Here is a 15,092-nt window from a genome sequence, read left to right as displayed (position 1 = left end):
CAAAATCATGAGGGGTATTAGACAGGGTGGATAGCAAGAAGATTTTATTCAGAGTGGGGAACTCAATTACTAGGGGTCACGACCTCAAGGTGAGAGGGGAAATGTTTAAAGGAAGTATGCGTGCAAAGTTCTTTACGCAGAGGGTGGTGGGTACCAGGAACCACAGAGGTGGGCACAATAGTGTCATTTAAGATCTATCTCGACAGAAACGTGAATGGGCAGGGAATAGATGGATAAAGATCGTTGGAATATAGGCAACAGGTTTAGATAGAGAATCTGAATCAGCACAAGCTTGGAAGGCCAAAGAGCTTGTTCCTGTGCTGTAATTTTCTTTGTTCTAAACTCATATGAAGGGGAAATTTGGAGAATGCATTTGATACAGCTCCCTAGAACACCCACTTTGACAAATTCTCTCTCCCACCCTACACATTGCCAGAACTCTATCCCTTCTCTCAAATTAACAGACCCCTGAATCTGATTTGTTTGAACTCCACCCTCCCCAGTCTCATTCTGAAGTTGAAGTAGTGGAAGGAAATGTGAAGACTATGAATAATTTATGAAGAATATGAAGAGTCTCTGAAGAATTTCGGGTTCAGTGAATTGGCAAAAAAAAATTGACAGAATTAATATAATTTGAGAGAACGTTAACTTTGGCAGGAAGAGAAGAAAAAGAAACAATTTAAGTGGAAACAGATTGCAGAACTCTAATATAGTGAGACCTGGTTGCCCTGATACAGGAACCACAAAATGTCATCATGCAGATACATCACCTGATTAGGAAGGTAAGTGGAATTTTGTCAATTACTGCACAGGGAACGGAATAACTAAGTTGAGAATTTGTGTTACAAATGCAGATGTTGATGGGACCACGTACGGAATAGTGTACCGTTTTGGTATCCTCACTCAAGAAAGGATAGTATTAGAAGCAATTCAGACAAAGCTCACTTGGACTACTTCTTTGGATGAAGGAGTTATCTTATGAAGAAAGGAAGAGTCTGTATCCACTGGTGTTTAGAAGATGTCCTGAGGGGATCTAACTGAGTGGAGATTAAGAGGCGATTTACTATGTGGAAGAGACTAGAACAAGAGAATACAATTTAAAATTGGATTCTCACAATTAAGACAAAGGTGAAGATATTTTTCTTTCTGTCTCAGGGCCGTTGGTCTGGAATTCTCTGGGAGTGCAATGAGGCTGGGTTGTGGAATATTTTTAGGACTGATTCAGACTCTTGAGTGACAGAGGAGTTAAATGTTAGAGGTGGCAGTCTACAAAGTGGAAGTGAAGCCACAATCAGATCAGTCATAATCATATCAAAATTATAAAATGGCCTATTCTTGTTCCAAATTCATATACTTGTATGCTCATAAGTTGCAGAGCTGAGAAGGATGGAGAGGTTTTAGATCTCAATTTTTCCAAGCAATGGGCCTAGCCAGTAATTTCATAGTAAAAGATACCAGAGTAATGAAAAGACAGACTTTCATGAATACAGTGACATTCATAACCATCAGACTTCTTAAAGCATAGTGTGTGTTAGCTGTGGCTCAATGGGTAGCACACAAACATCTGAATCACAAGGTTTCAAGTTCAAGTTTCACTCAGGGATCCAGCAGAACAAGAAGGCCAACATTCTCGTGGAATACTGAGGGAGACCAATACGTTTTCTCTAACAGATTGAACTCAGTCTCCATCTACCTACTTGGACAGATGTAAAAAATCCTACTACATTACTTGGAAGAGCAAAGGAGTCATGACAACCAGATAGTGTGTTTTGAATTTTGATTGAAAAAAAAATGCAAGCCAGGGCACCAGAGATAACTCTCTTATCCTCTTTGGAGGTGCTATGGGATATGTTACATTTGCTTGTTTAAAAAAAAAGGCTTCTCTGACAAGACAGCAGAGTCTGCCCTACACTGTAGTGTCATGTCAAGGAGGGGGATTTGAAACAACAACCTACTGATTCAGATGTGGTCTCACCAATGCATTGTATGACTTAAGCATAACATCCTTAAAATTTACACACAATTCCACTCATAATAAAGGACACCATCCTATTAGTCTTCTTCATTACTTGGTATACATGCAAATTAACTTTTCATTATTCATGCACTCAAAAACTCCCTCTATATCTCAGATAATAACACGGCAGATGTTGAAATTTGAATTCAATAATGTGGAATTAAAAAAATTGTCGGCTGAATACCAATCATGGAAACATTGACCATTGTTGTAAAAACCGATTTGGTTCATGAATCTCCCTCAGGGAAGGAAATCTGCCATCCATAGCGAGTCTGGTCCACATGTGACTCCAGACAAACAACAATGTGGTTGACTCTTAGTTACCCTCTAAAATGGCCCTGTAAGCCACTTGGGTCAAATTCAGGATGGCAACAAATGCTGGCACAACCAGTGATGCCCACATCCCATGTACGAATAAACAAAAACAATCCAGGTGGTTAGATGGATGAGAAATAGGAAAGCAAACACCAACCGTAACCAAAAACTTGTATTAAAGGCATAGCATAAATGCAATAAATCATGCTGAAGTGTTTCATACAGAATAATCAGATAAAATTTAGATTAAGAGAAAGGAGGCAACATTATGAGGGGCTACTACTGTATGCGAACAAATAGCACAAAATTCTCAACATAAATATATACCAAGAAACCAAAATTTTTCAGGAATTATCATCCAATTGTGACCAACTAGAGAAGTTGGGATAATATTAGATTAGTAAGATTAGAAGCCACAGCCAATGGCGTTGTAACGCGTAGTACCAGACTGAAAATTGCAGGTTTTATAGAAACCAAAGTAAAATTTATAAAAATCAATTGTGGGAAATAAAAGAACAAGAGTAAATTAGCAAGATAGGTAGAACTTTGGTAAACTTTTCTTTCCTATATTAAAAAAGGAAAATGAGAAGTAAACATTGATCACTTAGATGTTGAGAGGAAAGAAATTAAAATGGCAATTAAGGAAATATTATAGGTATTAAATAACAACACTGAGATAATGCTTTTTAGCTAATGATATATCATGAGGCATTTCACATCGGGCCAACTACAACAGTGAGTTATGCGAGATGACAATAGGCCAGGTGACCAAAAGTGCAACCAAAGAGGGAGAAATTAAGGAAAGCCTCTCAAGAACAAAGTGAGATAGAAAGTCAGAGAGGGATAAACGGAGAATTTCATAAATTAGGGCCCAGGCAACTGAAGGCATAGCTACTATTGTATACAAGACCAGGCTAAGTGGAATATAAATAAGTAAAGTTTGTAGCTCAGGTTGAGGTTTGCTCGCTGAGCTGTAGGTTTGATATCCAGACATTTCATTACCTGGCTAGGTAACCTCCAACAGCTTCGCTTCACTTGGAGGTCGCCACTGATGATGTTACCTAGCCAGGTAATGAAACGTCTGGATATCAAACCTACAGTTCAGCGAGCAAACCTACACCCTATCTAAATAAGTGAGTGGATTGTGGAGCCGGAGGAGATGATAGAAGACAAAGGCCAAGTATGAGAAATTTAAAAACACAATGTTGCTTGACTGTGAGCTAATACTGGCTTTGAGCACAGGGGGTGATAGGGGATTACAACTTCCAAGACAAGACAGGAGCTTTAGCTCCGTGGATGACCTCAAGTTCCCAGAGGCGAGAAGTATATTGGAGTAGTCAAGTTGGGACGAAACAAAAGCACAAACATGGCAAAGAACAGATTCTTAGTGGAAGCCACACTAACTACCGGAGCAGGAAGGGAAGCCATTGCAAGTGATTTTCTGGCTGTGGTTAGAGGTGCAAGAATGTGACAAGAGTAATGAAATCAAGTGGGGGAAGGAGATGGTGCAGTCAATTGCATTGTAACTGTCGTGGAAAAAATGGTATGTGTGTCTTCTCAGTAGATGACATAAAAGGCATACAAAATTGTGGGAACCTAGGAACAAATGACAGTGAAGAATTTTAGCAATAAGTGCAAATTTCTCATCATAGGATGGTCTTCTTTTTGAAAGGGGTTCGAGCATTTGCATTGCAAGTAGTGCATTGAACCTTCATTAGATTTGTTCCTGGGATGAGAAGATTGACCTACGAACAAAGGATCGGCAAACTTGGTTTATATTATCTGGTGTTTAGAAGGATTAAAGATGATCTAATTGAAACATGCAAGATTCTATAGAAGCTTGACAACGTACACTGTGTTTGTTTTGGCCAGAACTAGGGAGGGGCACAATCTTAGGGTAATCAGATGGATTACTCAGATTTGAGAGGGTGATATTCTTTTCTCAGAGAGGTCGTGCATGTTTGGAATTGTCTTACCCAGATGGCTGTGAATGCTCAGTTATCCATATTTTCAAGGCTGAGAGATTAACTTTTCATCTCAACGAATCAAGCAAAATCGGTATGAAGTACAATTACATCAAACCTTCGTCATTAACCTATTGAATGCGAGACCAGCTTTCTTTGGGGGGTGAGGTCTAATATTCTAATTGTGCTCCTCTTCTGTATGTTCTAAAATTAAGTAACAATTATAAATTTCATTTGCAAGGAAAATGTCTGAGTTGTGAACAAGAAAAGATTAGGAGCCAGATTAAAAAAAGTGGGAGGCATTTTGCCAACATAAAGAAAAGCAAACAAGATGTATGACTTTCACTTGAAATGAATGGGCAGGTTTACTCCACTGCAACTCAATTACATGTGTTTTAGTAGATTAATACTCAAAACCAGTAACCAAATCTGCCAAGTAGTATTTAGGGAAAACAAAAAGGTGTACCTGTAGTGTCAGGTAATTGTGAAATCCCTCGCAGTGCCAAGGCCCAAGCCAATCTGACTACAGCCTGTAAGCCTGTTAGCTTCCAAGGCTGGGAGTTCTGCAGTTTGCAATGGATAGCAGTGACGTACTGTCGTTCTGTTAACAATGGTAGCTGATGAATTAATTCTGATGAGAGAAAATATTTTAACCTTTTACAAAAAAAATAGGATGAACAAACTCACATCAAAATGCAATTAGAAACCTATTTTAACCTTTTAAAAATTATGGGAAGAATAAATTCACCTCAGAATGCAATTAGTAACCTACTCATTTCATTTACAGACCTATATCTCCAGTGAAACACCTGTCCTTCAAGTGGAGTTGTTACTGATACAGTGAAATGCCCAATTTTCATGCATGACCATATATAACACGTATTTCACTAAGAGGGATCATCAGACCCATCTTTTTGTTCATTGATATGCATTTTCTGGACAGTGTTACTGGAATTAGCGAAATGTATCCTCACCATTCCATTTAATCTTTCTAGTTTACACTGTAGCCTGGGGGAGGTGAAATGAAGACCAGGAGATATACAATTTGAATGCAGATGCACATTACCTGGACTTCATAGCAGATCCATTCCTTCATAGCAAAGCTAAACTTTAAAAGAGTCAGAGCCAGCTACATGAATTGTGCCAATCCTATAAAGAAAGGACAGTTCAGATGTGCAAGCCAACCCCTGTTAGTTCCTCACTCCATAAGAGAGGATGTTACACTATGTGCATCATGGCGAAAAGCACATGAAACCCTTGGGACTCACCATCCTGCATCAATGAAACCTAAAACTCCCAATGAGGGAGTAAACCTAACACACAAAAACACACTAGTAAATTCAAATTAACTGTATCATCTCAGGACATATATGTGCACTTAATCATTCGTCGTAAACTTAGCAACAGTGTATCTGACCAGTTTTAACTTCTGTGATTTATAATATTGAGATACAATACACAAACAAACATTAAACCAGTTACGTTCACAATATCCCCAACTAAACCTAGCACAAATGGGAAACCTTTGTTCGGTTGGTTCCAAGGTTGTTACCTCAAGGGAAGAGGTACACCACTCAGTACAAACTAAGAATACCCTGTAGGGTTTATTCAGCAACTGTAGGAATTTGGCTGACAAATACGCAAACCAAACAGCTTCCAGCATTAGCCAGACAAATAGTTAATCGCCTTGCTCGGTGCCTATCAGAAACTGGGGATGGACACAGTCAGAATGTCACTTTTTATTGATTCTGCATAATATTTAATGTATCTACCTTTAAAAGCAGTAATAAATGAAAACAGAAAATGCTAGAAATACTCAACACACCTTAGAGTAGAGCATTTGTGCTTCAGGCTGTTGACAGCAATTCTGATGAATGATAATTGACCTCAAACATTAACTTTTTTTTAAGATTTCTCACATCCGTGTCATTGTGCTTTTGTTAGGGGTGTACGTGTACGTATGTGTACATATAAATATATTTTACACAGATCACTGTGACATATCAGATTAGGGAAACAGGCTGAGGGTATTCAAAGGAATACCCTGTTGTAGTCTAAGACTCTTGGAGAAATTTGTCAGATTGGACTTTGAATTTAGATCAGAAAGAAACAGCGATGTGTTTTGAAAACGTAGGATTATCAAATCTGCTGTCTATTTATACAAAGATTGGCTGAACTTATTTGTAACTTGAATGAGTTTGCTAGTTATCCCCAGCATACAGCCTTAACGTGCAACCAGACCTAGTGAAAATGCAAATTAAAATTTTTGTGGTAATATTTCCAGATAGCGGACATTGGAAAGATTTCAAATACACTGCTGCCAAAAACATTTCTTTCTCATGTTAAACTGGTTAGTCTCATACCTTCTCGATCCTCGGTGACATGCTCCAAAAAGCTGATATCAAAGCAATAGAGCAGTGCCATGAGGAGAGCCAGGTTCACATTTTCCAACGTGCCGTCAGCTTCTAGTGTGACGCACTCCATGTGGGAAATCAGGAACAAGGTGTCATCTTTGCTCAATGGTGTCTGACAGGCCCACGCAAAGAGGCAGTCTGCCAAAGACTGACGGCATTCCTTGATCAGATCAGAGACCTAGAGAATCAGCAGAGAGATACTTTCATGTCCTGCAAGATTTGAAACACATCACATACATTTTGTTCCAAAGAGTGTTCATGTGAGGCTAGCCTAAACAAACAGAAAAGTGACAAGAGTGACATGTAGGTTTAACAGATTATTTTTATGTATGATGCCCTAATACAAAGACATCTTCAGAGCAAATATGTTTGGAGAGAGGGAGGGAGGGGGAAAGATGAGAGGGAGAGTGAGATTTGGATCTCAAATACAGGTCAGACTTGAATATGGCTGGTTTAAAGCTACATTTAGTTCCCCAGTTAACATGGCAGTATAATTAAAACTATTGTGTTGTGGGAGCTACAAGACAATACTCAAAAATATTTACACGCAAAAATAACATCTGAAGCAGAAGCATTCAAGAGCTTTTGAGAGTCGAAAATACAGACAATATTACTGAACCTGATGAATATTAATCTGGTAATGGCAGGTTGGAATTAAGCAAGACCATATTTACACTCAATTGAAACTCTGGGATCAAATTATGTAAAAAAAAGCAATCAATCCTATTTATACCAGGTTGTTTCTGACTATGTAAGGGATCTATAAGACTTTCAATAATGAGGCACAAAGAAAGTGCAGCAGAAGTTTGGGCAAAATTCGTGGGGAAGAGATTTAGGATGAGGGGGAGGGGAGGAGAGCCTGGGGTTTTGAGGCAGAGTGGAGTCAGTTGGGAGGGGCAGAGGGTGCAAGCAGAGACTGGAGGATAGGAAGTAGTGAGGATGTGGTTGCAGGAAAGCAAGCAGGCAGGGTAAATGGTTACAAAGGAAGGTGAAGGATTCAAGTAACGGGGAAAAAGGGAAAGGTTGCAAGCCATTTGTTTTTAATTTTGGAGGGGCTTTGTAAGAAGAAAGCCCTGCAAGACATGCACAGCTTCTCCAGTCACTCTATTCAAGGGAGTCAATCATCCCTGGTACCATCCTGAGGATCTTCCTTTGCATCCTCGCCAGAGCCGTGACAACTTTCACCAGTCGCAAATACCTCTGCAGCGATAGACTAAACAGAATTTTATCATATTAACCGAGCTTCCTTGCTTTGATTTTTTTGTTTCTCAAGCCACAGATCCTGTACACATTTATTATACAGTATTTCAAACATTCAAAGACATTAATATCAGCTCCTGCATCAATTACTAAACAAAAGAAATGCAAATCAAAGAAAGTGTTCTCTTACCCCTTTGCGATGAGATGCATTGCCCAAGCCACGGGCAGTTTGCAGTTTTTCGAACTCATTATTGAGGTTTATTTGATTGATCAAACACAACACCTTCTGAGTCAGCCCCTGCTCCATCAATTCATCAGTAAACCGTGTTGTCATGGATACAAGCTCTGAACTGCAAAGAGGATTGAACTTTTACTCCCAAGGTGTGAAATGATTGTTCTCCACTCAGTAAATTAATCTTAATCATGTACCCAGAACCTGAGTCACTTTTAACTATGAGAATAAATCAGCGGACTACTGCATTTGAAAAATGGTATATTTAATGGAAATAATATGAAAAATATTCCACGTTAAAGTTTACTTTGTGCAATGTAGAGTGCGCATTACCAATCTCTGCACTTGAGAGGTCCTCTCTGCCCCAAAGCAAATATATGATGGGGACAATTTCAGGTTACCACCAAGACTTTGAGTAAGGTAGCCGTTTCCTAGTCCCCATACTAGCTGGGGTCATTGGGCATTTATTGTGCTCCTTTTCAAGTCAACCAAATTGGAGCCAATTCAGAACTAAACGTGGGATCATGCTGGTACATATAACTCAACACACCATATAAATACAACATCTAAGCAGTGGCATTATTGAAGTTAAATAGAAAGTCATTGTCATTTTGTCTTGACAATGTAGAATCCAATATACTATGTGTTCTCTGTCATATCTTATTTTTGAACAATGCTGTTTGAAGAGCCCGCAAGAAGCAGATTCAGTAATGGTACCAGTTTTGAAGTTTTATTGTGCAGTTATTTAATTTGATCAGAATTATGAACTGACCTGAGCTCCAGAGTCCAAGTCTTGCCTTGTCGCGATTGTATGAGAGAATGCAAAGAATTTGCAATGCACCTCTTCCCATCCCAATAAAGCAGTATCGCAACCAAGCCACGCGTCAAACCAGGAAAACGGGGCAGCTGATGCTCACCTGTTAGACACATATGGTCAAGTAAGAGGTATTCATAAGGCAGCTAAAAATCGATCACCAATCTGTTTGGCAAATGAAGTTGAGAGCGCAGATATTTGACAACAGATCCAAGTATATCAAGAATGACTTACAAGCAACACACAGTTAAAGAAGCCAAAAAGCTTTTCAGAGTTGAAGAGAGGATGGTGACATAGGAGAGTTTTGGAAGATGACTGCAAAGGTTGAGGTGGCTCCTTGCTTGGGTGACACAAAAGGCACCTGAAGATGTCTCAATGTCATATTGTTATTAATATTTGCATCTCCACTCAAGTTATAGAGAATTCTACAGCGGGCAAATTAACTGCACTCCATCATCCAGGTAATGCTTCCTCCTTAAAATACTAACATTGATATTCTCCATTCTAATAGCTCTTCCTGCTCCCCTTCATTGTTAGAAGAGAACTAACCACCACCTGACGCATATTTCTGTCACATTTGAAATGAAGAACATGCTGTACAACAGTTACAGACAAAAGCTGTCTACATTCGATACTCATGATGCAGATTTTCCGAAATAGCTCTGAAGGAAAACGTTGCCTGGGCTCACATCTCAATAACAAGTTTACAAAAGACACTCATCTTAAAACCCAACCTTATTTTGAAACCTAATTTGGAATTAAGCAAACAAAAATGTATCAATTTCAAAGACACTAAAGTTGGTGCAAATCTGCCAGTGTGGACTGGCACTATAATTTCCCAAAGTTCAAATCTTACTTCACCACACCAACTGCAATATCAACACACTACATTTGGTACGAAGAGCTTGTTTTCTAAAAAGAAAAAAAAATGGTCCTGCTGGATGCTGGCCTTGGGGAAATCTGGCTGGTTTATACTGACATTGTGAGGCTCGTACTTTGGGAATCGACAAGGAAAACACTTGACTAACATCAACACAAAAAGCAGTTTACTAACTGGAAACATTGACTGCCGTCGTAACCTGCAGCAAAATGGAAATAATTGTCGGGGAGAGTATTCCATGCCACAGTTAAAAAATTCTGATAATATGTTTCTGAAGGATTAATCCAAATACAAAGAAACAATTACAAATGGGTCAAAACTGAAGAATCAAAGCCACTGTTCAGCATTCAACTCCACAAGGTGGCGCCTTTCGGATGCTATGTTAAACGGAGGCCACATCTGTCCTTCAGCTGAAGGTGAAAAATAGTCACCCGGCTCTATATGAAGACAAGCAGGAAAGTTCTCCCTGGTGTCATGGACAAGATTAGTTGCTTTTAATGATCTTGGTTCAACAATAACCTACTCGCCAACACATTGCTGTTTGTTGAGTTTACTGTGTGTAAATTGGCTGCTGCATTTCGCATTGCCAAATGGTGACAAAATTTCAAAATGATTTAATTGGTTAGCATTAAAAAAAGCACTAGAGCTAAGCAAGACCTGATTCCTTTAAACACACAGAAGTCCCAGAAAAGAATAGCCGAATTCGGTCACTATGTAGTGAGCTTTGATTTTAAGTGAAGAAGCAAAGTGGGTAGATAAAATAACATATGAACAGTTCAGGAAGAACAGAGATGAAGAGAAGAGACACATGAGAGGTAACATTATAGCTGAACAATAACGAATGCAATATGCTTTGTAAGTTGTTCAGATAAAGCATACAGAGATGCAAATGTTAATGACAACGGTCCTGTGCTCAGCTATCACAGTTTGAAACACTATTTCAGTAAAACCACTCACAGAATAACTTCAAAAGCACAGACCTGCCAGCAGTAACTCCACTGCAGAAAGCTCTCCGATGTCGAAGAGGTCACTCAAAATGAAAGCCTCGCTGATCAGCTGTTCTGGAAGCAGCCTGGTTCCCTGCTGACCCTGGATAGCAATACCATCAATGCTGGCTTTCTTCACTTTCTCCCGGTGCTGTACATTTTTAGCCTGAACCAAAAAACTTAGATCAATCCCCATTAAATCCAACTTCACAAGGTCCCTCCTGTCAGATCAGTACAGAGATTAAAATCAAAGTTTCTATATTTGCTCCTTCAAAGATTGCTACATATTACTTTTTCTCAGTTCTATTACTCAAATCAGTGAATGACTGCTGTATTAACAGCATGTCACAAGAATTGGGAAATTACAGTTCAAAACTTGTTGTTTATGACAGGAGCCATATCAAAAGATCAGAGGTTCAATTCCCAATATTTTCTGTGAGCTGGCCTGTTAAATGGATGCTCAACAATTGGTCTCTGTCATGATCCAAGACTCGACTACCTGTTGGTCATTTCTTGTTAAATGAAAAAACATCTTGCAAATATTAATCCATTGGAGACTGGAGGATCTTGTTGTTGTACGCTGTTGATTTACCAGGCCTTTTATTTGGGTTCTGAACTCTGCATGAGTCTCTTTATTTTGTTAAATGAAGTTAAGCTGGTGCAGACCTTCAAACCTGCCTTTTCTCCTGTGATCCAGCTGCACGCCTCCACTGGTAGAAATTACAAAATAAACAGGTGTGAAAAACTCACCGGATTCTTGAAGAGAGAGATGAAGTCCGGCTTGTGCTTTTTGAGTGTGAGATCCAACAGGTGAACAGCTTCTGGAACACGCTTCCAGATCACATTCTCCACCGTCTGCCATATCTCTTTGTATGGCCCCCATAGACTGGCAGCTGCACAAAACAGAAGCCAATCAATTACTCATTCGTGGCCACATTTTTCAGGAAAGTCCTAAGATACGTAGGGAGTTACGTTTAAAAAGCTTCGTGACTTGAAAATAAGCTCTTGTCTAAGAATTTTGTATTGAGCCACAATGTACTTCAGTAAGCCATGAAAAGGCAACTTAATTCACTGCCTCACTCTATGGAACAGCAGGGACTTCAGAAATGTTAATAAAATGGTTTCTATGAGAGTTCACGACTGAATCACCTTTTAAGATCCTGAGCACTCAGGACTGAACTTTATTCATAAAACAAACAGACAAACCAAAAAAGAATGAGAATTCAAAAATCCTCAGTACCATTTGAGCACTACACCAAAATGTAACTCAAGCACACATTACTGAGATGCAAAATACTCAATGAACCATAAATGATACTCTAAATTTCAATTGACTTATACCATCCAGGTTTTAGATGTCGAAAACTTTACTGAATTTATTCTCATATAAAAGGTGATTTTCTGTCAGGAGAATGGTAAAGCAGCTCTTTCTAAAACAAAAGAAAATTATAATAAACACAGAGCAATCCTGGGTGATCTTGTGCATGAAACATGCATGTACAGCAGCGACTAAGAGGGTTTAGCCTCTCGTGCAAGGGTGTTGGTGTAAATAGATTTTCCTACAATTATAGGGGCTTTAATGAGACTATATCCAGAATATGGGGTGTATATTTGGTTTCTTAACATAAGAAAGGATGTTCTTCCTTCAGCAAGGGTGGAGTGAAACTTATACTTTATTCCTGGCATGAGGATTTGCCCATGAGGAAAGTCGATTTTCGCCAGATTTCAAAAGTGTTGATTGCATTGAAACACACATTTCCTGAGGAGGTTTGGCAGAGTACAAAGGAATCATAATTATCCAAATATCGATTATTGCAATTTCAGATTAACCGAAGATGATGTCAAGGTCCTGCAAAAATGTTTCAAAGAGGCAAGATTTATCTGTACTGAAGAACATGTGAAAACGCTGGGAAAAACAAAGAAATACAAGCAGCTCAAACATCAGCAACTAGGTAAAGGTTGGTTACACAGCTCTTTGCAGTGTTTTACAGCATTCCTGTCACTTTACCGGCCCATTCATGAAAAAACAAATGGCCTGGAAACATAAAAGCATGCACAAGGCGGTGCTTCTGCCTTTCTATCGCGACATTCAGTTCCCGGAAACTGACAATGCTCTTACGATCGTAGAAGCTGTCTGGGACCTTGTTTAATGCTGTGATTTCATATAAAATACAGTATTTTTGTGATGTTAAGGGTTTAGTCTTTCTCAGTCTAACCTGTAATTGCAGAATGCAAAGATTAGATTGTTTAAATAGCAGACTCATTAAAATTACAGACTTAAACAAATTCCCCGGTAGCGCACAGCATTAGACTAGTCGGGCTTCCCTTGTTTAAGGTAAAATTGCTTATCTGAATAATCAATTATCCGAACAAAATACTGCCCACCCATCATGTTCGGATAATCGAGGTTCCTCTGTAGATGCCGAGAGGCTACTCTCCTCCGTCAAGTGTCATTGTCTAAGGATGAGAAGGTCAATTAGACATTTATTGAAGAGAAATTTCTTCACCCAGATGGCTGTGAATCTTCATAATTCACGACGTGTACACTTTGGGCTGGAAATGCAAACCAACAGATTATTGTTGGTTTGGGAAACAAAGGAAAATAAGCAGGAAAACAAAATTATGTATAAGATCTGTCATGATCTTATTGGACAGAATGTACGAAGTGTGTGTACTACTTTGTGGGCGGCACGGTGGCACAGTGGTTAGCACTATTGCCTCACAGCGCCAGAGACCGGGGTTCAATTCCCGCCTCAGGCGACTGACTGTGGAGTTTGCACATTCTCCCTGTATCTGCGTGGGTTTCCTCCGGATGCTACGGTTTCCTCCCACAATCCAAAAAATGTGCAGGTTAGGCAAATTGGCCATGCTAAATTGCCCGTAGTGTTCGGTGTCGGGGTAATGGGTCTGGGTGGGTTACGCTTCGGCGGGTCGGTGTGGACTTGTTGGGCCGAAGGGTCTGTTTCCACACTGTAAGTAATCTAATCTAATCTACTCATACTTCTTTATCTGTCAATATGTTTGGGTCAGGCTGTAAGTTTGCTCGCTGATTTGTTCTCAGACTTTTTGTCACCATCCGACATAACATCATCAGTCAGCCTCCGGCGAAGCGCTAGTATTATGTCCTGCTTGCTATTTATCCGTCTTGGTCTGTTGTGGTGGGTGATATCACTTCCAGTTCCTTTTCTGAGTGGCTGGTAAATGGGATCCAAATTGACGTGTTTGTTAATGGAGTTCCAGTTTGAATGCCAGGCCTCTCGGAATTCCTGTGCGTGTCTTTATTTAGCCTGTCCCAGAATGGATGTATTGTCCCAGTCGAACTGGTGTCCCTCTTCATCTGTGTGTGTGGATACTAGTGATAGTTGGTCATCTGTTTGGCGGCTAGTTGGTGCTTGTGTATCCTGGTGGTTAGTTTCCTGCCTGCCTGTCTGTCTGTCCAGTCTAATATTTGTTGCAATCAGAGAGATGCATAGCACGGAAACAGACCCCTCTCCCGCTAAACCTATGCCCTCTAGGCTACGGCTGTTTTCCATGGAGGCGTTGGGGGGCGGGGGGGACCTTATAGAGGTTTATAAAATCATGAAGGGCATGGATAGGACAAATAGACAAAGTATTTTCCCTGGGATGGGGGAAGTCCAGAACAAGAAGGCATAGTTGTAGGGTGAGAGGGGAAAAGATACAAAAGAGACCTAAGGGGCAACGTTTTCACTCGGAGGGTGGTACGTGTATGGAATAGGCTGCAGAGGAAGTAGAGGAGGCTGGTAAAGTTGCAACATTTTTGTTGTGGTTCTGTTCGCCGAGCTGGGAATTTATGTTGCAGACGTTTTGTCCCCTGTCTAGGTGACATCCTCAGTGCTTGGGAGCCTCCTGTGAAGCGCCTTTGTGATCTTTCCTCTGCCATTTGTAGTGGTTTGTATCTGCCGCTTCCGGTTGTCAGTTCCAGCTGTCCGCTGCAGTGGTCAGTATATTGGGTCCAGGTCGATGTGCTTATTGATTGAATCTGTGGATGAGTGCCATGCCTCTAGGAATTCCCTAGCTGTTCTCTGTTTGGCTTGTCCTATAATAGTGGTGTTGTCCCAGTCGAACTCATCTGAGTTGCTTGTTATCTGCGTGTGTGGCTACTAAGGATAGCTGGTCGTGTCGTTTCGTGGCTAGTTGGTGTTCATGGATGCGGATCATTAGCTGTCTTCCTGTTTGTCCTATGTAGTGTTTTGTGCAGTCCTTGCATGGGATTTTATACACTACATTGGTTTTGCCCATGCTGGGTATC

General features: G+C 40.1%; 1 protein-coding gene across 1 annotated transcript in view; it reads right to left on the bottom strand.

Moving 5' to 3' along the window:
* nup205 (nucleoporin 205) overlaps positions 1-15,092 on the bottom strand; it is a 109,399-nt gene that overhangs the window by 90,481 nt on the left and 3,826 nt on the right. The window contains exons 2-7 of the mRNA XM_043708929.1: positions 11,573-11,715; positions 10,817-10,988; positions 8,915-9,059; positions 8,101-8,260; positions 6,660-6,888; positions 4,763-4,927 (exon numbers count right to left, since the gene is read on the bottom strand). Coding sequence (XP_043564864.1) covers positions 4,763-4,927; positions 6,660-6,888; positions 8,101-8,260; positions 8,915-9,059; positions 10,817-10,988; positions 11,573-11,715 — 1,014 coding nt within the window. The remainder of the gene's footprint in view (positions 1-4,762; positions 4,928-6,659; positions 6,889-8,100; positions 8,261-8,914; positions 9,060-10,816; positions 10,989-11,572; positions 11,716-15,092) is intronic.

Source organism: Chiloscyllium plagiosum, chromosome 19, assembly GCF_004010195.1.
Source record: "Chiloscyllium plagiosum isolate BGI_BamShark_2017 chromosome 19, ASM401019v2, whole genome shotgun sequence".
NCBI lineage: Eukaryota > Metazoa > Chordata > Chondrichthyes > Orectolobiformes > Hemiscylliidae > Chiloscyllium > Chiloscyllium plagiosum.
This window is presented reverse-complemented; position numbering and strand designations above follow the sequence as displayed.